The sequence below is a fragment of the Labeo rohita genome, chromosome 12 (genome assembly GCF_022985175.1).
Source record: "Labeo rohita strain BAU-BD-2019 chromosome 12, IGBB_LRoh.1.0, whole genome shotgun sequence".
Lineage (NCBI taxonomy): Eukaryota > Metazoa > Chordata > Actinopteri > Cypriniformes > Cyprinidae > Labeo > Labeo rohita.
The window spans coordinates 22,665,313-22,685,824 of record NC_066880.1 but is presented as its reverse complement, the minus strand read 5'-3'; the positions used below and the strand labels follow the sequence as shown (position 1 = coordinate 22,685,824).

At 35.4% G+C, this 20,512-nt stretch overlaps 1 protein-coding gene across 1 annotated transcript in view; it reads left to right on the top strand.

The window, feature by feature from the left end:
• waplb (WAPL cohesin release factor b) overlaps positions 1 to 20,512 on the top strand; it is a 73,693-nt gene that overhangs the window by 17,715 nt on the left and 35,466 nt on the right. The window contains exons 6-11 of the mRNA XM_051124051.1: positions 9,424 to 9,519; positions 14,838 to 14,999; positions 17,601 to 17,737; positions 17,837 to 17,948; positions 18,044 to 18,271; positions 20,136 to 20,247. Coding sequence (XP_050980008.1) covers positions 9,424 to 9,519; positions 14,838 to 14,999; positions 17,601 to 17,737; positions 17,837 to 17,948; positions 18,044 to 18,271; positions 20,136 to 20,247 — 847 coding nt within the window. The remainder of the gene's footprint in view (positions 1 to 9,423; positions 9,520 to 14,837; positions 15,000 to 17,600; positions 17,738 to 17,836; positions 17,949 to 18,043; positions 18,272 to 20,135; positions 20,248 to 20,512) is intronic.

The following is a 20,512-nucleotide window of genomic DNA, read 5'->3' as shown; positions in this document are numbered from 1 at the left end:
ACTAGCGAGTATATCGCAAAAACACACCTATAGAGTCCATGCATACATTAAAATATAGACATTTGGAGTTCAGTTTAACTGTGTGATTTAGTCAGTTAAAATACATTTAGAATTCTCCCCAAAATTCAAGATGAGGGGGGCAAAAATGCTTCCTTAAGACTTTTGTGTCTTTTATATTTGTATAGTTTGGTATAGCTAATATCACACAAAGAGTGATGTTTTTTCCCAAATATCAGCACGATTGCAAATGTGATATTGATTTGATGAGCAGCTCAATAAACAAGAAGTTAATAACAAGTAGTGACCTACATTTAAAACACAAACATTCTTGTTTTTGCTGTGTTTTGACAATGAAAATAGTTTCAAACAAAGCCAGAGCAGAACTGTTTTGCATCTTTGAACAAAACATGGTAGTGTTTTGTTACTGACTCAATCAGCCATTTGAACGAATCAGTTTTGTGACTGAATTAATCAGCTCTTTGAACTAATTGGTTGAATGAGTGACACAATGATTCGCTCGTAGTGATTTGCTTCCACTTACAGTCGATTTTAGTCTTCTATTTAAAGTATATTTAATATTTCTGTATCTGTGGGTTAAATGCTTTCATGCCCTGCACTAAATAGTCAGTAAATGCCACTATTCTGTGCCACCTCTGCATTTCAAACAAATTTTGTTAATACCGATTTTATTTGATTGGTAACAGCAATATAGTGTCTTACTATTTGAATTTGAATAAATGTAAGAATTTGACACAAACGATGATGCCTACATGCAATTAGGTTTGAAAAAAAATTGGCCTTATAAATGTAAAATGCCCATAAAATTTAAAAATCAATTTAAACTTATTGGAAAAGTTCATTTTTGTTATTCCTTCAAACGCATCACTGCACAGAATATGAAGAATATCAAAAGCTTTGGGAGTCTGCTGTCCACAGCAGTCCTAAACCTGCCAAAGTACCAGCACAATAATTCCACAAAACGTGTTGATATTATTTTTTGTCATTATTGCACACCCCTAATGTTAGTCAGTGAAATGACGTGGTGGCATTTAAATTAGTACAGTTTCCCAAACTTTTAAAATATCACAGAAAGCGAGTGTTTAAGTTTGCAAGGCTCAAGAACATTTACACAATCAATAAATGTGAGATTGTTGAAACGTCATTTTCATTCAAACGAAATTGCTGTCCCAATAGGGTAAGTGACAGTTCTGTTAACTAGCACAAAGGTCTGGAAGTGGGCCATCCATACCATCCATATTACTAAGCCACTGCTGGAAGACTGATTTAAATGACAACTCAAATAACCCCATTTTAAAGAATAAGTCATGCAAGTTCTTCCACAAAAATGAGCATTGCTTTTGCCTTTTAAACCCCTTTTTAAATAAGATGAGTTTTTAAATGAGATTTTAATATATTTTTAAATGATTTTTTTTTTTTTTTTTTTTTTCGTCATGTGATGTTAATTTGAACTTGTATTGAATCCACAACATTCCTTTCATGTGTCTTCAGTTGTAGTTACAAAGGAGTCAAGAGGGATGTTCTTATTGATGACAGTTGTGAAGTATGAGAGGTGTTTGAAACAGGTCAAAGCTCAGCATCGCGGTGACTTTTACTGCCACCTGAACATGCCAGAGGCAGAACCTGCTCACCTCTCGCTCGATACGCAAACTCAATGACTGATTCTCCTGCATGAATCATTTATGTGGAGATTTTTCACTTGCTCGCTCTCTCTCTCTCTCATGCTTTTTGGCTTCTTTTAAAAGGATTGAATTCAGAGGCAACTTAAGAGGGCCTCTAAGAGGGTTTTAGTTTGTGTTTAGGTTTGCTAACTAGACCAACTAGAGTTTTTTTTTTTTTATATTTTTTTTATTTCTTTTTAATTTCTTTTTATTATTTTCATTATTTGCTTTTATTATTTGCTTTTTATCATTTGCTAAATCAGCTTAAACTTCCCATCTGTAATTAATAAAAGTGTTAAAATCTGGGAAATAAAAACAAATCTGGCAGAACATCATAATCTGAGAGACACTTTATTAGGTATAACAAACTGATCAGTTAAAAAAAAAAAAAGTTAATTGTTTGCTTGCTAACTTATTACTGAGTCCAAAGTATTTTTTTTTATGTGCTTGTTGATTTTTATCCAGTCCTACTTTATGTATTTGTATACAAGTATTTTTAAACCCATTTTGTAATAATGCAATAGATGGCACTAACACTGCTGGAGAAGTGCCTGACTGTAGTGAAGTTACCCCCGAGAGCTGCAGACTTCAGCTACAGGTTGTGTCTTTGACTAGAAAGCCGTTTTCTCTTTTCCTAATCTGTTAAGACACTTTAGTAACAGCATGATTATGATATTTAAAGCTAATGTAATTAGTGCATGGCTAGTGATGCACGTGCTGGAGGGTCAGATTAGCTTTTTTAGTCCATTGGCGGCATCATAGAGCTGTGCTAAATGACTGTGATGGTTTGTAAACAAGCTGAAGTCTAAACTGCCTTAGCTTAACTGCCTTATTTTACAGCGTAGACTGAACACATGTGAACACTATTTAGATGAGTTCACTGCTCATTAACTTTTCATTCGCCTAAAGACGGCATTCGTCAGACACGCTGTTTTTCTTGCTGTTGTTTGTTTAAAGGGGTCATCGAATGCAAACTTCACTTTTACATGTTGTTTGAACATTAATGTGTGTTGGCAGTGTATGTACACATCTACCCTGTAATGATAAAAATCCATGCAGTGGTTTTTAATTAATCTGTGAAAATAATATCCCCTTTTTCAAATCAAGCCATTCTCGTGTGTCTGTATCACACCTACAGAGGCTGCTCCCACAATAGTTGATTGACATGAGCGTCTTACCTCAGATCAGCTGTAACAGTCTGACCTCCATTGTTTCGATTCTGGAGCAGGGATGTAGACAAGAATATTTTAGATTGAGCGATTAAGGTGTTGTGTTGCTGGGTGTAATAATGAACAATGGTGTTCGGCATTTACTCCCGACATCTGAGCCACTGAAAATGCAGTGGATTAAATTTGTTTGTGAAGGGAATGCACCTCCCTACCTACATAAATGCGTCTGTTCGCGCAAATCATTCGTGATCCAGCTTCACCTACAGCAGAAGTGACTATAAGGTTTTTTTTGTTTTAATGAATCTCTAATTCTCTAATTTCCTAATAACGTGCTAGTTAGCAAGTTTCACGGCTAAACGCACTAAATGTGGCTAAAGTAAACAATCTCTCAGAGCAGCAGAGAGAAGAGAGGGGTGGGGCGAACAGAGCTCATTTGCATTTAAAGGAACAGTCCCTCACAATGGGATGATTTTTGCAGAGCTCATTTCGACAAGGTAAAAAGGATCTTGTTTCAACATTGAGAATTTTTAACCAAAGTATGTCATAGACTTTTTATTAAGACCCTAAAGAATCATATCAACTTGTGGAAAATGGGCATCCGATGACCCCTTTATGGATTTGTTTGGCTTTCCATGTGCGGTTGTTATAAAGGCTCCACAAATAAAGGGTCATGGATTTAGAAGTCCAATTTTCCTTGTTCTTTTGAAAGAATGAGATGAACTGGAGAAGATTTACATGCCAAAGAGGGAGGAGTCTCAGTGCACACCCAGCTATTAAACATCCTACAAGGTTTATCCTCCTCAGTACAAAAAAAAAACATTTATTTAAGCCAAGCTCCAAAACTTATTTGGGTGTTGTGGTTTTTTTTGACATCACAAGGGCATTTGCATATAACTGTCTCTAGAGTAAGATATCGATCCGTTGACGCCATTGGCCACACCCACGAATGTGACACAGTGAATACGAGTGTCACATCACATCAAAAATAAATGGAACCCATTATAATCAATGACACTGACTAGACTAGAGACAGTAGACAGATGCCATGTTCTATTTTTGATGTACTCCACACGCTCGAGCTACTCCTGACAACAGGACAAATGGATGAGGAATAGAGGTGATCTTTTTGGAACATTTGCTTTGATGCATCCTGTTTAGATGGCATTTGCATCTCATTTGCACCTTCCAAAGGACCCCAGTGTTAGGAACTATTGGATAATTAGTCTTAACGTCGTTGTGTTAACGATTTTATATTTTGTTTGTAGCTTTTCATTACAGGCTGTTTTGTGAATCAGGCACATTGTATTACAGGATTCGATAAAAGATACTTACAACAGTGCTGTGTCATAATGATTTGTGGGTAAATGAGAGGTTTATATGGATAATGTAGTCAAAATAGCACTTACATTCAATAGTAGGGGGAGTTTATGTGTTTTCCTGTGCAATAATGGTAGCCAGTCATACCGGCAGCTGTTTACTGAAAAGCCTTTAAGGAGCTGCAGGGCTAAAAATGACTTTTTTGTGAGGGGGAGGAGGGGACTTTTAAAAAAAAAAATATATATATAGCAATGGGACTGATATTTGTTGGCGGATGATATGTGTGTGTGTGTATATATTTATGTATATTTACATATATTTATGTATATTTACATATATTTATACAACAGTTTTGTCTGGTTCTTGAATCTGATTGGCTAATAAGAGTGCGCTATTAGAGTTCAACACAACTCTAACAGCTGTTTTATTGCCTTGTGTTTTTTAAACTTAGTATCATTAAACTTATTGTGTTAAATTTAAAAAAAAGTTACAAAATTACTTATATTATTTAATAAAATAGTAAATAATTATTACAAAGCGATTTCGGCCAAGTGCATCTAAAATTTTCGGTTTTGGTTTCAGGCTCAGAGTTTCCATTTCGGTGCATCTCTAGTCTAGTGTTGTGTTCTGGACTAATTATTTTAAAATCTGGTGTTTACTAGTATTGGCCATGCTGAAGTAATCTATATATAATTTTAAATAAATCAAATTTTGGAAATATTTAAGTGGTGGGTAAATGGCATGTTCAGTATGTTATGGAAGAGCATTACAACATAATTGACCTTATTTATTGTACTCTATTTTTATTTATAAGTGTTATTTGTATTTGTGTGTGTGTTGTATATTTATTTTGTCTAATTTTTTTTTTAATAATTTTGTTTTTCTAGTGAAAAATAAATATACTAAAATGTATTTAAAATATGTTTCAAATATATTTATTTCATGTTAAGTATACTGTAAATACATTTACATATGATGTACTTAAAAATACCCTGCTATTGTACTTTTAGTATACTAAACTGGTATATTTAAATTCTGCTAAATTGGAACTAATTTTGTGCTTAATGCACTTTAATTGTGCAGTAGTAGTGGTGAATTCAGTCCAACTAAAGATGTATATGATATATATATATATATTTGATGTATTATATAGTATATTTGATTGTGTTGTGCTAAAGTGGAACTATTGCAAGTATACTTTAGGTACACTTTAAATATTTTGCATTTAAAGACCAATATTATTTAAAGATCATACAATCCTCATCAATAGTGACATTAAAACACATTTTAGGCTTCATTTTAAGAAATTTGCATTGTGCACAAGTAGTACTCCAAATAAAGTTTAATCTATTTTAATTATTGTAAGTTTAACAATTTTTTTATATCAATAAGTCTTGAGCGATATGTCAGTAAATATGTTAGTAGACTTGAACTATTCTTTGTATAAAATAAATGCTTTTTAAATCTGTTACGTTGTTTTATTAGAGGTCCTAGTTTTTTAATAGTTCAGTAAATGCAAGATGTTTCTCAACTCAATGAGTAACCTTGTTAACCTTGACCTCACTATTGATCACAATCATGATTCATGATTATTACCATAATTGAGCAGCCCTGCGTTTTCAACTACCTCAGCAAGATGCTCCACTGACCTTAAAAAGCAGTTTACGCCAGTGCCTCAGTAATGCTCCTTTAAGCAACACAGATAATGCAGCTTACTCTTAATGCATTTTGCATCATCTTGTGACATTTTGAAATGCAACAACACCTGAGCTTTCCTAGCTAGAAGCGATTTCACATGCTTGCGAGTATGTTTCAGCTGTATACTTGTCCGAGCTGCTCACGGAGCAAGAGATTTGCCCGTTCCTCTTGGAGGTCTTACTTGGCAGAGTCATTCCCAGACTTTAGAGGGGGATTCCAACTTGGAGAAAAAAAACCCTTCAGGGGGCAGTTTTGATTTCTCTCTGCAAGACTTTCTGGAAGCTTCTAGCCCAGCGTGAAGAGCTCTTCATGGGGTGGAGCTAGACTTTCGCTCCCCGCAAGCATGAAGAACACTTCTTAATTACAGAAGATTAAAACCAGTCTCCTGCAGAGTCATGTTGAGGGCCAGAGTCTTTCTCTTCATTATTAATAATAACCCAGCCTCAGTGTTGCCCAGTGGACTGTGCCTACACCTCCTCCTGTAGCCAAGTGCCCTTTTATCACCCCCTTCCCTTTTGGCTGTTTGTGTGCCGTCAGTCCCTGCAGTTTGACTCGATCTGGCATCCTCTGCGAGTTGTTCATATATAGAGTGTTCCTGCAGTCTGCTTTGAATGCGCTCCCGCTGAGACAAATGACCTGCGCTTCAATTCACACTCCGCCAACACAAACAAGCTGAGAAATGTAGCACTTCTTAATGACTTTTAATTACAAATGTGATTACAGTTGAAGAAGGAATATAGCTGTCTTTGTGCAAAGTGGAGCAGAAGCTCATGCATTGAAAAATGCTTACAGACCATTATCTTCATGACTGGAGTGGATTTGCATGTTGGATGAATTCTCAGATTTCACACTTGTTTTGGTTGCTTTGCTTGAACCCTTGTGTGATTTCACTCCCAACCCTCACAGGTTTCCTTTCACAATGTGTGTTTTGGCTCAGAACCCATATATATTTGCTTTATTACCATGAGTTTCAACAATATTTAAAAAAAAAAAAAACAACAACACTGTAGGTGATTGGGTGGAAGAGTTCTTTACTTTGCATTTAAGTGGGGTTTGCTGAGACGAGCTTTGATCCTATTTTTATTCATACTTGGGTATACTTTTGGGCGGACAGGCACAACTTGTAAAAGTTGCAAATAGGGATACATAATATTATTAGACAGATATTGGAATCGGCTCGTGAATGGCTAGTGCAGTGGCAGCAGCCGCAGCCTCTCTCCCCCGGCTCCTAATGCCCGTTTGGTAAAAAGTTTTAATTCCATAGGGGGCACTGTTGGCCTACTTCTAATAAAATGAAAGTAAAATACACAAACAACATTTACTCTGTGTTTCTGATTAAATTAAATGGTAATTGATGTCATAAAATGAGTTTGTCTTGGTATTTAAAGGTCAGAAGCTATGGCTTACATGAATTAAAAAAAAAATCATTGTGATTTAAATAAATTTATATATAATGATTTATTTATTGTGTAATATGCTACTTTTTTTTAAGCAAAATTGTGAGCTTCTGAATTTTTGCAACTCTTTTGCTTTCGACCATATACAGACTCTAAAATAAACTCTAAAATAAAATGTTAGGGTTACCACTGCATTTTTCTGAATAAATAAAGAAATAAATAATAATTAAAAAAAACTGACATATAGTTTCACGTTTTTCGCTGGCTTTTCCATAAATTAAGGCCTTTAAAAGATCCTAAATCAGAACAGCAAGTCTTAAATTCATATGATCATGGCATTAATTTTCGTTAGGGATTGTTTCCTTGTTTCATTTTAAAGTGAAGCGAAAGCGTAATTTCTGTGCTACGTGGCTTAGGTCGCTTAATATTCATTAAACAATACGCGGTAGATGACGGTATGTGCTGCTTCGTCTGTCAGTCACCTGAAGAACAACTTGTCGTTTAGATTTTTTTATAGTAATAAAAATCATTTAGTTCAGTTAGAGAACAGACAATACAATTAAAACTGAACGCAGCTACTCAAAGCAGTGTGCCGAACCACAGTTGCCTCACAGATCAGATTTCATTTATCATCTGAAGAGAGTGAGTCGAGCTGACTGACAAGAAGAGAGAGGTAAGAAAGACAAGACCATGGCGGAAGAGTTTCAAAATTAAATGCAAAAGTGTCTGTTTTAAAATTATTTGGGATTTCGAAAAGGGTGTTGACTTCTGCCATTTATCTAATAGTTGAAGTTTCATATTTATTTGGAAATAAATTAATTTAATTGCTAAACAATTGCTAGACGCTGAATTTGAGTAAATTTTGAAGTAAAACTTTAACTATAGTTAGAGAACATTGCTATATATTTTTTTCTTTCGTTTTTTTTCCTTCCCCCCCTCTTCCTTAAATTTTCTTTAGTTGGTCTTAAAGGCTTAAATTTACCCTCATAAAATCTGCAGAAACCCTGAGTTTATCATAGTTATTTTCAAAGCTTCAATTTATTTAATTTTATTTAATTCTAACAAATAAGTTATTGTTAAAAATTAACCAAAATTAAAAATAATATGCCTATAATTTCCACACAGGGGAGATGTGGTGTTGTTTCCAAACAAAAGGAAATGTATCGGTGTCGGCATTGGCTATAGGCCAAAATGAGGAGAAAAATATCGGCATATTGGATATCAACAAAATCCAATATTGTGCATTCCGAGTTACAAAGATATCGGAACTAATGCCCTGCAACATGTTTGTTTTTAGCGACCGAGTTCAAATCCCAACTTTACAGTCCTGTTTTGCTCTGTCATGTAATGAATAAATTGTAATTCATAGCCAATCTGACGGTTTGTGGATGGGCATTCATTTCATTCTGAAATTCATTCTGAAATTCTGAAATTCATTCATTCATTTATTCTGAAATTCATTACCAGATTCATACAAATTCAAAATACAAACTCAGGTTAGGACAAAAGCTTGGAATAAAATGGAAAATATGTATTTTACTTTGTGTTGCGTAGTTTCACAATGTTATTTGAATTTATATTGTTTATATCGATGGTTCTCAGCCTTTTTGACTCCATGGCAACCCATTGTTCACAGCAATATTCAAACCCCCTCTACCCTCCTTTAATTTAAAGGGTTAAGTATTAGGAAATTTCAAAATGTTTTAGTCTCAATAAAATATTTTAGAACTTAGAACTTGGCATAACTAGAAAAATATATATTCATTATAAAAATGCCTTTGGTGTTTTAAAGTTTACATGCTGTTCTGGGTCTAGAAATTAGGCTTTTAAAATAAGTTTTTTCCTTTACTTTTTACTAATTAAAAATGTATTTTACTAATTAAAAATGTATCATCTTGAGAACCCCTTATGCCCCAAGCTCCCTGGTTGAGGACCACTGATAAATGTGCAAAATTGTTTTTTTTTTTTTTTTTTTAAACTGACATATGGTAAACTGGTACTTCTGTTTAGTCTTAATTGATTTTTTTTTTTGTTCTTGATGCAAGTCACGTCAACCCGATGAACCCAAATGAGCTCGTTATGTTCAATGAACTCAGGTCTGCACGTGAAGCTCTTGTATTAAAATGCCCTCTGTGTAACAGTGTTTGTCTGTTCTTTTTGCAGTCGCCTACTAAAGCTGTGTATAATGCAAGACACTGGAACCAGCCAGAGCCAGAAGAACTGCTGCCCATGCCTCCATCACGATCTCAGGCTCCTCCAGTAAGTACAAACACCAAGCACAGGATGTTCCACCAAACACTACACTCTCCTACACAGTTATAACCCACTTTAAAAACCACTTCACCATAAACACTTCTCATTCTATCACCACAATATTTATAGTCACCTTTGTGTAAAAACTCCTACCTCTTTGATGCTACTCCACACATTTTTGCTCTGGTGTCTCCCCAGTGTGTGAGACATTGAACAGTGAAAGCTTAGCACCAGAACTCAACTGTTGAAGTCAATATGAAAAACATTCATTTTAACAGGATGTTTTTCTAGTTGTAACATGAAGGGAGAGATTTTGTCCATTAGGAATTTATTGGATGAGATTTGCAGTAGATTGTGGAGAGGATAAATTTTATTTATTTAAGCCTCTACCTAGTGTGAGTTGTTACTTGCTTTCCCATTACCTTTATTAAATTAACGCTAACCAGCAATAAATTGCTACGTTGGCAAGTGTGTCATGTTGCTGAATACTGCATTATCTACAATAGTAGCCTACAGCAGTGACTAAATAATTCAGGGGTGCATTTCACAGAAGCAACTGTGGTCGCAAGTTCCATTGTTACCAATAGAGTTAGTACCAAACTTGCTACCAGAGTTGGCTAACGATGCTTTTGGAAACTGCACATCCTGGTTAATTGATGGGTACTTTCAAAACACTACTTTATAAAGCTTCAAAACCTTTGCGAAAAAAAGGTGAGTGAGTGGGTGAGTGGGTGACTGACCTACTGACTGACTGACTGACTGACTGACTGACTGACTGACTGACAGACAGACAGACAGACAGACAGACAGACAGACAGACAGACAGACAGACAGACAGACAGACAGACAGACAGACAGACAGACAGACAGACAGACAGACAGACAGACAGACAGACAGACAGACAGACAGACAGACAGACAGACACATGGCATTTTCACTGTCCCACAAGATAAAAATGAATATAATTAATATTGTCGTTATTTAAAATGCAGTAAATAATTAAACATTTATGTCTTTCATGGACCATGTTGTTATAAAATCTGCAGTGTTATTTGATATTTCTTTTGTTTGTTTGTTTTTACATTTTTGAGCCAAAAGTCAAAATTGTCCTATGGTGTGACTGTCTCAAGCATGGTTTAATAACTTAGAACTTTTATAAATTAAATGTTAATAAATACCTCTGCCACAATTGTACGAGTGTCTATTTTAGTAAATAGCAATCTTTTTTTCATCCATGTATTTCTGAAAGCGTAGGAACTTGATACATTTTGTCTCTGATTGACAATGGTTTGACACCATATCCTGATTTTAAATCGTCCAATTCCAAAGAAAATTTTAATTAGTTGAAGGACCCCATTCATGATCATGTTCTTTTTTTGGAATCACTACAAAAATGTTATGTTTTTGTTGTTATGAAATGAAATGTTTTATGTTATGTTATGAAATGAAAAAATGAAATTTTATTTTTAATTAAAAACTGTATTTTAAACTACGTAATTATGGAAAAATATGCAAATGTGTCTTGCTTACCGCTTAGCTCAGAATAGCAAGGTTATTAACAGACGCAAAAGGCTAAAAAGTCCTTCGGTGTGACGCCTGCACTGTCACAACACAGTACAAAAGACGTCACACCAGAGGACGAGGTCTCTTTAAGAAAGGTTTTTAAATAATTAAATGGGTCTTGTTTAGCCTCATTATTATTATTATTATTATTAGGGGCCAAGCACCGAAGGTGCGGTGGCACCTATTGTATCCGTTAGCGTATTCTTCTTCTTCCGCCGCAAGTCTATGGCAGCCCATAGAACCGCTTGCGGGAAAGTTGTATAATTTTGCACACTGATAGAGGACAGTCCCAACATTAACCATAGCAAGTTTGGAGTCTCTAACTCAAACTCTCTAGCGCCACCACTTGTCCAAACTTTCAAAAGATTTATGCTAATAACGTTTGAACCGTAAGCCACACAACAAAAATTCTTTTTTCCTCTGATTCCTTGGCTTATGCCGAGTCGAATGGACACCAAAATTCAAAAATCGTATGGTTTAGTTTTTTCGCTATTCTCAATTGTTCGTAAAACCTACTTTTTCGAACTCGTCCTAGGCCGTTGCACCGATTATCACAGAAATTGATCCAGATCATCTTCAGACCACGCTGGCAAAAAGTTATGGAATTCAAGTCGATTCGTCCAGCCGTTCACGAATAACACGCGAAAGAATTCTACGAAAAGCTAGCAAAAATCAATGTGAGGCTATATCTCCGTAACAGTTTGGCATATTGACACCAAACTTGGTGTGTGTTATAACAAGCATGACCTGAGGCTGACTGCAGTGTTTCGGTCCAGTGCCCCCTAGTGGTCAGGAGATACGAAAAATGGCTATTTTTCTTTATAACGTCTGAATGATTTGTCCAAAAATCACAAAACTGGTCTCTTTAGATTCAGTGTGTCATACCGAGTCGAACCATATCCAATTTTCCCATGTCAGCCATTTTGGGTGTCGGCCATTTTGAATTTAGCTTTAAAATGCTGTATCTTGAGAACAGATTAGCGTATCGTTTCGACATTAATTACAAAAATGTTCGGCACCATGCCCTGAATGTACATAAAAATTTTTGGGCCAGCGCCACCTTGTGGTCAAAAGTTATAAAGAAATTTACAAAAATGCTAATAACTTCAGCTTACATTAGCCTGTTGTAATGAAAGTGATCTCAATAGATTCCTTGGGTCAAGCCAAAAACATTGATACCCATTATTCCAATATTGGCCAAACATCCTGTCCGCCATTTTAATTAATATTGAAAACCTACTTTTTCGAACTCCTCCTAGACCGTTAGTCCGATTTTCACCAAATTTGACTCAGATCATCTTCAGACCTTGCTGACAAAAAGTTATGGATTTCGTGTCGATATACGAAACGGTTTTCGTTAAGCACATCAACGAATTTGCTGGAAAGATGCCAAGCTACTTCTGAGGCTGTATCTCTGCAAATCTTTGAAATATTGACACCAAATTTTATATGTGCCATTGTCACATCACACTGACCACGCCACATCAATTTGGTAACAGTGCCACCTATTGGTCAGAAGTAATACATTCATTAAACATTAACAATGAAATTTCCAAAAATGCTAATAATTTCTGTTTGCATTAGCCTATAGTAATAAAACTGGTCTCAAAATATTCCTTGTGACATGCCGACAACATACATATCAATTATACCACACTTCGCTTAGCTTTCTTTTCCGCCATTTTGATTAATGTACAAAACCTACTTTTTCGAACTCCTCCTAGACCGTTAGTCCGATCTTCACCAAATTTGACTCAGATCATCTTCAGACTATGCGGGCAGAAAGATATGAATTTCGTGTCGATACACGAAACGGTTTTCGTTTAGCGCATCAACGAATTTGCTGGAAAGATGCCAAACTACATCTGAGGCTGTATCTCTGCAAAGCCTTGACATATTGACACCAAATTTTATATGTGCTATTGTCACCACACCCTGACCACGCCACAGCAATTCGGTAACAGCGCCACCTGCTGGTCAGAAGTAATACACCATTCATTAAACATTAATAATGAAATTTTCAAAAATGCTAATAACTTGTGATTGCATTAGCCTACTGTATTAAAACTGGTCTCAAAATATTCCTTGGGTCATGCTGACAAAATAGATACCAATTATACCACACTTCGCTGAACTTTCTTTTCCGCCATTTTGATTAATGTACAAAACATACTTTTTCAAACTCCTCCTAGACCGTTGGTCTGATTTTCACCAAATTTGATTCAAATCATCTTCAGACTGTGCTTACTAAAAGTTATGGATTTCGTGTCGATAGACAAAACCATTTTCGTACAGCGCCACTACAGATTTTAGGCTTGATGCCAAGATGATTCTGAGGCTGTATCTCTGTAAAGCTTTGGCATAATGACACCAAAATTTGTTTGTGTGTCATTGTCACCTCACACAGAACGCATCACATCAATTTGAAAACAGCACCACCTATTGGTCAAAAGTGATAAGCCATTCAATTATATTATTGGTTGTATTTATGATTTTTCAGCCATTTCAACTGATATCATCCTAAAATGACTTTAGTTACTCATTGTGAGAGTCGGTCTGTTGCTCCTTGCCATGCTAAGCTCCTCATTCTGCCTCTGTTGTGCTTGGCCCCGCAATTGCTGCTTGCAGCTATATTTATTATTATTATTATTATTATTATTATCATCATCATCATCATTTTCAGTGTTTTTAAATGCAATAATGTTACATACTGATTGACTAAGAAACTGAATTTTGTTGATAATGTTTTGTTTGTTTGATTCAAAATTAAACGTTCTTTCTCCTTTGACATGTTCAAAATTAAATAGAAATACTTGAACTACTATTTCTGTCCTTTAGTGTGACGTAATGTCATGGTGTGACACAGAAGAAACACAGGTTTGTTTTTATCTCAGAATATCAGTTGAAATATAAACAAACTGTTGAGTATTGCAGTAAATTTTTGTGATGTCACACCATAGGACAAACTTCAAACTTCAAACAACAAATAATGTTGATAGCTTGGCTTGGTTGATTAAGAGTTTGAAAAAGCTTTGTTTCTTCCATTACTGATTCAACACTTGGTTAGCATTAACTAGTAGTCTGGGCAGCATAGGTGTGAAGCAAATTATTACATTTTAATGTAAGATTCCAAAATGAACATTTTTTGTTAATGTTAATATTAAATGATAAATCCTTCACCGTTAAACCAGGAATGTGTATTGAGGTAAATAGACTGTATTTTGATTCGGTTTTTTTGTGCAAGCACGGCCCCATTATGCACTTCTCTTTCAACTAGCAACCTCTCCCTCGCTCTCTACATGTGCCATCCAAACACAATCAATCCCATACAACTTAGCCAGCCTGCATCTGTTGCCGCCAGTGAAGCCCTCTGTAATATTATGCACGCTGACAAATTTGCTTACACTTCACTTGAACCGTTTGTAAGCATTCTCATTAGCGCAGCGCCTCCATTTCTGCTGTTCCTATAAACAAGGCCACAGATATTAGAGTTTTCAAAACATTGCATTATTCATTGAAGAATGTGGCGCTTGGCCATCTTAGGAGTGTTTTATTTAGCAGTGTCACTGCTGGTCGTGAATTTCGCTTTTAGTAGTTGCTGCATGAGCAATCCATAATGTTCTGTAGCACTATCTTTAGTTGTCATGTTGCATAACCAGCAGTGAGTCGGTTGTTGGCAGCTTAGGGTGTATGTGAATCAGCTCTGCAGTGCTTCTAAACATGTTGTTATGCTATAATTCTGAGTCGTCGTTCTTCACAGGCCGCTTCATCGGGAGGCAGTAAAGAGTCGAACTCGCACAAGGACGACGGGGTGTTCAAAGCTCCAGCTCCTCCTCCCAAAGTCACCAAGTCCGTCACTATCCCCACAGAACCTTACCAGGACATGGTCACTGCACTTAAATGTAGGAAAGAACACAAGGAGGTGAGTGCATAGCGTCAAATCATTCATGTTTTTTTAAAATGGCATGCAACGCAATGCAGTATTAAACATTTTGGATGTAGTATGCATGCTATTCACTATAATTCAACAAGTGACATTTAGTTATCATTACTTGGGGGAAAATAAAACGTTGTTTTCCAGATTTTATTTATTTATTTATTTTTTTACACTCACTTATGAAATAAGGAGACTGCTGAGTTAAGAGATTTGTAATGCACTAGACATTTGAATATTTGGCAACTTTATACTGAAGGGCAGAGCAGGAGCCAATTAATTTTTAAAAGTCAGTGGCATGGAACCAATGATAAAGGCATAAAGCTCTATCTTAATATGCATACAAAGTAGTGCAGCTGTTTTTCAATGAATTTTGAATTTGAAAGTCTCAGTGGCAGCATATTGAAAACCTGGCATGATCATTGGGGCTGTTATAGTAATATAAAAAAGACCCATTGATGGGGTCCAGAAATCACTGATGTTCTGTGGGGTAATTCTGATTGTGGGTTTTAAACAGTTGTTCAGGCCCACCTACGTTACAACCCTCACCTCTTACTCCCACTGAATTCATCTAAGTTACAAGCTGGAAGCTGTTCGGATTGTTTCCGGACCACCCTCATATTTATTATAACTCTGTTTTTTGGTCTTTATATTAGCTTGTGGTGCCTACATTATGAGCGAATAATGAAGCATTACGTGCAATACTTTGCTGGCCTTGTGAGAGTTGTGTGCACCATGTGGAACGAAACTTGATCTGCTCCAGACTGCTGATTTTTAAATAATTAGTATTTTTAATATGACAGTAATTAGAGTAGCTATTGTTGTAGTGTGCACCAATACCAATACAATTCTACACTTCTCAGTACCAGTTTCAGTGTCATTACAAAAACTGTTGGAACTGTTTTACCTATTAAATTTAATGAGTTAAAGTGATAGTTCACCCAAAAATGACAATTCCGTCATTACTCACCCTCATGTTGTTCCAATCCCGTAAGACCTTTGTTCATCTTCAAAACTCAAATTAAGATTTTTGATGAAATCCGAATGAAGCTATGATAACTTTTTGTGCGCTAAGAAAACAAATTAACAAATTATTGAACAATTTCTTCTCTTCCGTGTCAATCTTTGACCTGTGTTAACGACAGTACAGATGTTTGAGTCAATGAGTAGTCTTTGGATTTATATATCCATATACTCCAAGAACGCCAAACCTTTCATGAAACAGGGCTCCGGACTAATATTTAAGAGCAGTGGCACCAGCGCCACCAAGTTCTACAGATGGTGGCACCAGGAGCAGATTTATCTATTTTTTTTTAATAGAAAATTTGTACATTCTACTTTTGTGTGTGGTTTTTTGGTATTTTATAATAGTGATTTTATAGTTTCAAAATATAAAGCAAAAAGTATAAATAAATGACTAATAAGCCAATAAATGCTCCTCTGCTGCCATCCACTTGTTATAATGGTGATTTGATGCGTTTTTTGTTATTTTATTTCACACGTGTGTATTTTGTAAGGCCCTATGAAATCCGTTTTATTTTTTCCCGAATTCTGTTTTATTTTTTTCCCGAATTCTGTTTTATTTTTTTCCGAATTCCGTTTTTTTTTTTCATTTATATTTTTCTGTTTTTTTTTTTTTTTTTTTAATGGTTAAGTTAAATTGTATTAATCAATAAGCATGTCTAATTAATTAAAATCATGAAACTTAAACAATTTAACATTAGTTTATTAAAAGTTTAATAAAAATTACATGTTTAGGGCCCTATGAAAATTATTTATACCAACCTTGTTTTATTGATACCAAATTCTGTGTACTAGCATGTCTAATTATTTGAATGCATAAAAATAAGTTTGATTTATTCTTACAATAGCCTTGTGAATTGTTTATTTTTCTCAGAAAATCTGTGCTGTGTATTTGCATTTTTCTAGTTATAAAATGTAGCCATAAAGCATTAATTTAAGTCATCTTTTAATTAATGAAAATTAATCAAATTTTATTTTTTGGCAAATAAAAGGGGATTTACTATTACAATTAAAACATTGAAGAAATATGATTATTTCTTAAAAATAAGGTTTTAATAATTTGAATAGTAGTAGTAGTAGTAGTAGTAGTAGTAGTAGTAGTAGTAGTAGTAGCAGCTGAACAATACCCAGATAGCACACGTACGTCTGCAAGATGTCTTTTAAAGATCTCTTGATCTGGAAAGCATCTGCTGTGTACAAACATCTGACAGACGTCTGTAAGATGGTAGTTTTATATACGTTCTAAATCATAAACATCTTAAAGACATCTAATATACATCTATTTGACATCTGATAGGAAACATCCTACAGACATATTGCAGAGGAGCAAACAATCTAAAAATACGTCTTGCAGATGTAAATGCAGACGTCAGATAGACGTCTCTGAGATGTATGTGTGCTATCAGGGTAGTAATGTATTCCTGCCACAATGTCTTCACGTTAAACCGAACTTAGTCGTACCAGCATAAAATGGTCGCAAAATTCGACCATTTGGTCGACGTCTGTAGCCCTGTCAAAGAATATTTCTGAAATGAGATTTAACACTTGCTTTTGCTTTCTCAACAGTTGTACACCGTTGTCCAGCACGTGAAGCACTTCAATGATGTGGTGGAGTTTGGCGAGAATCAGGAGTTCACAGATGACTTTGAGTATCTTGCCACTGGTCTGAAGACTGGTCAACCCCTTAACACGCGCTGCCTTAGGTGCAGAAAACATTCCATCAGTCTATATTCTGTCCATTCCTCAATATTTAAGCTATGACCCACTTTTTGCTCATTACAATCCTTTGCATTTGTGTGCAGTGTTATTAGTTTGGCCACACGGTGCGCCATGCCCAGTTTCAGGATGCACCTGAGGGCTCGTGGGAAAGTGGCTCAGGTCTTTAAAACTCTCAATGATGCACCTCAACATCCAGTAAGTCAAAATATGTTTGCACTTTTCTAAAACCTTCAGTGCCTGATGTCTTATGTCTAATTGATTCTGCTTTCCCGTCCTTGCCCGTTTCTCAGAATCTAGCTCTATGTACAGCCTCACTGATGTACATCCTTAGCCGAGACCGTTTGAACATGGACCTGGATCGGGCCAGTCTGGATCTAATGATTCGTTTACTGGAATTAGAACAGGACAAATCCATTGCTGATCAGCTAACGACAAAAGAGATGAACAAAGTCAAAGAAAAGATTCGCAAACTCTGCGAAACCGTCCACAATAAGCATCTTGACTTGGAGAATATCACGGTAAGCTTGAGATCAGTTGTGCTTGTTTGTTGGCTTGTGTTTTTTTGCTGCAGTGCAGTGGGTTTGTTTACATCTTCAAACTTTCCTGTGAAGTATTTGCACTTTTTTTTTATTATTCTGCTTGTTTTAGACCATGTGGATGAGGGATTGTGTTCATTCAGGGTTTTTAGAAAAGGTTCAGTTTCTGCTCCCTAGTGGATACACTTTGTCTTGTATCGTACATTCTAAGGATGTTTTCAAAAATGTATCAGTCAGATTGTTGTTTCAAAAACTAGTCTATGTTAAAGAATATTAATCCCAAAATTACAATATATTTAGTCTTTTTTATAGATGTTGTTTTTGCTAACTATAGAGAATTAGGACTGGAGTTGTGATTTGTTGTGTCTTTTGAAGCGTTACAATAACTTTGTGTGAAGAACCGACAAATGTGTTTATTCACAGAAAATCTTGACGTCTGAAACACTCAACAGATCTGTTACTGAATCTGTTTGGTGTCTATCGGTGAATCAGTCGATTTGGTTCACAGTGCTGTTTTTTTTAACCCGATCAACTGATTTGTTTATTAAATGATTTTAGGAGTGGACAAAAGTTTGTATTTTAATCATTATCAAGATTTCTGTTTCTCTCAATTTATAAAAAAAATAGTTGTCTGCTATATTTACCCACTGGTTGTTTATTGTAATATAGTAGTTGTTGTTGTTGTTGTTATTTTTTTTAATTTGGCAGTTGTATCATCTTACATTGGTAACAAGCCTCCACAAGCTTTCATGGTTTTATGGTTGCCAGATGTTAAAATCCCCCAATCAGAGCTTTTCTCTTAAACAGATATTTTTTCTGCTCAGTTTTTTGCTTAATCTTCCCAACCTGGCAACCATGCACATACACTCTAAACATTACAGAAAAAGCTGGAAAAATAAAATTAAAATAAAATAAAAAAACAGCAAACAAGTCACTTAGAATTTAGTGACATCTATTGAAATATTTTATTTAAATAAGTGTAATATGGCCTGTTTTATCTCTTTTCTTTTTTTTTTTTTATTGTTTTTGTTACTGCAAAGCAAACAGTGCAATTTGTCGTTCTCTTGATTTGTGCTTAAGTGAATGTGCAATAATTCTGATGAAATTAAAAAAATGACAGTAATTGTTTTTTGAGCCAAGTAATCGACAAATTAACTTTTTTTTTTTAAATCTATTATTGTACAGCCCTAACTGATTCACAGCTCATTTGAATTTAAAATGGAATTTGTTGTTGAACATGGTAAAAGTTACAAAAAAAAGTTTCCGTTTTAATAATGGTGAATTTACAGACTGTTTCTCAGAGGGTTTAGCATGCTGCTGACTGTGTAGGTTTTGTAAGCTGTTCTCACAGGACAAGTTCAAAAACAGCTGGGCGGAGCACATCAGAATGAAACAGAATTCAAGGATTTGAAAACTTCAGCTGTTGCTACTTAACACACTGTTTTTAAATAGTTCTAAAAATGCTGACATGACATGACGCACTGGAGCATGTGCACATAGACCAGCAATTAAAAATACACAGACTGAACACAATGTATCCTGTGTGAACGCCCACTTTGACTGTTAGCACAGCATGATAAAACCCTCTTCCAACAGCTTGTCTCTGAGTTCATCCTTAAATTCATTCAGAACACTCTTTGCTAAACTATTATAATATTTACTTGTTTTCATGTTTTTGCTTTAGCCATCAAGAGCTTTTTATCAATTTGTGTTCTTTGCATTTCGCACCCCTATATTTACATCTGTTTTAATGTTCTGTTTAGCAAATAGAACTATTACATTTGCATAATGGAGTCATTATAGCTGAATGTGTCTTTTTGATTGTGCATTGTCTTTTTCTCAACAGACGGGACATTTAGCCATGGAGACATTGTTGTCCTTGACGTCGAAAAGAGCGGGGGATTGGTTTAAAGAAGAACTCCGGCTTCTGGGAGGTCTGGACCACATTGTAGATAAAGGTCTGTTGCTTTACTGAGTATCTGCTGAAGTCATTAGAAGTCAACAGAATAAAATCAATTAAGTCTAACTTTTTTGAGCTGCATGTACACAGTATAACCCTCATCATTAAAGTAAGAATATCTTTTGAAAAAATTCTGGAAGATTGTTACAAATTAATCAGTGAAATACCTGGTTTGGTAAAGTGATCAGCCCCTTAGAGTATACCATTATAAACTTGCTCAGGTGCAAGCAATCAACTTCCAGATTACCAGAAGACCAGGCTAA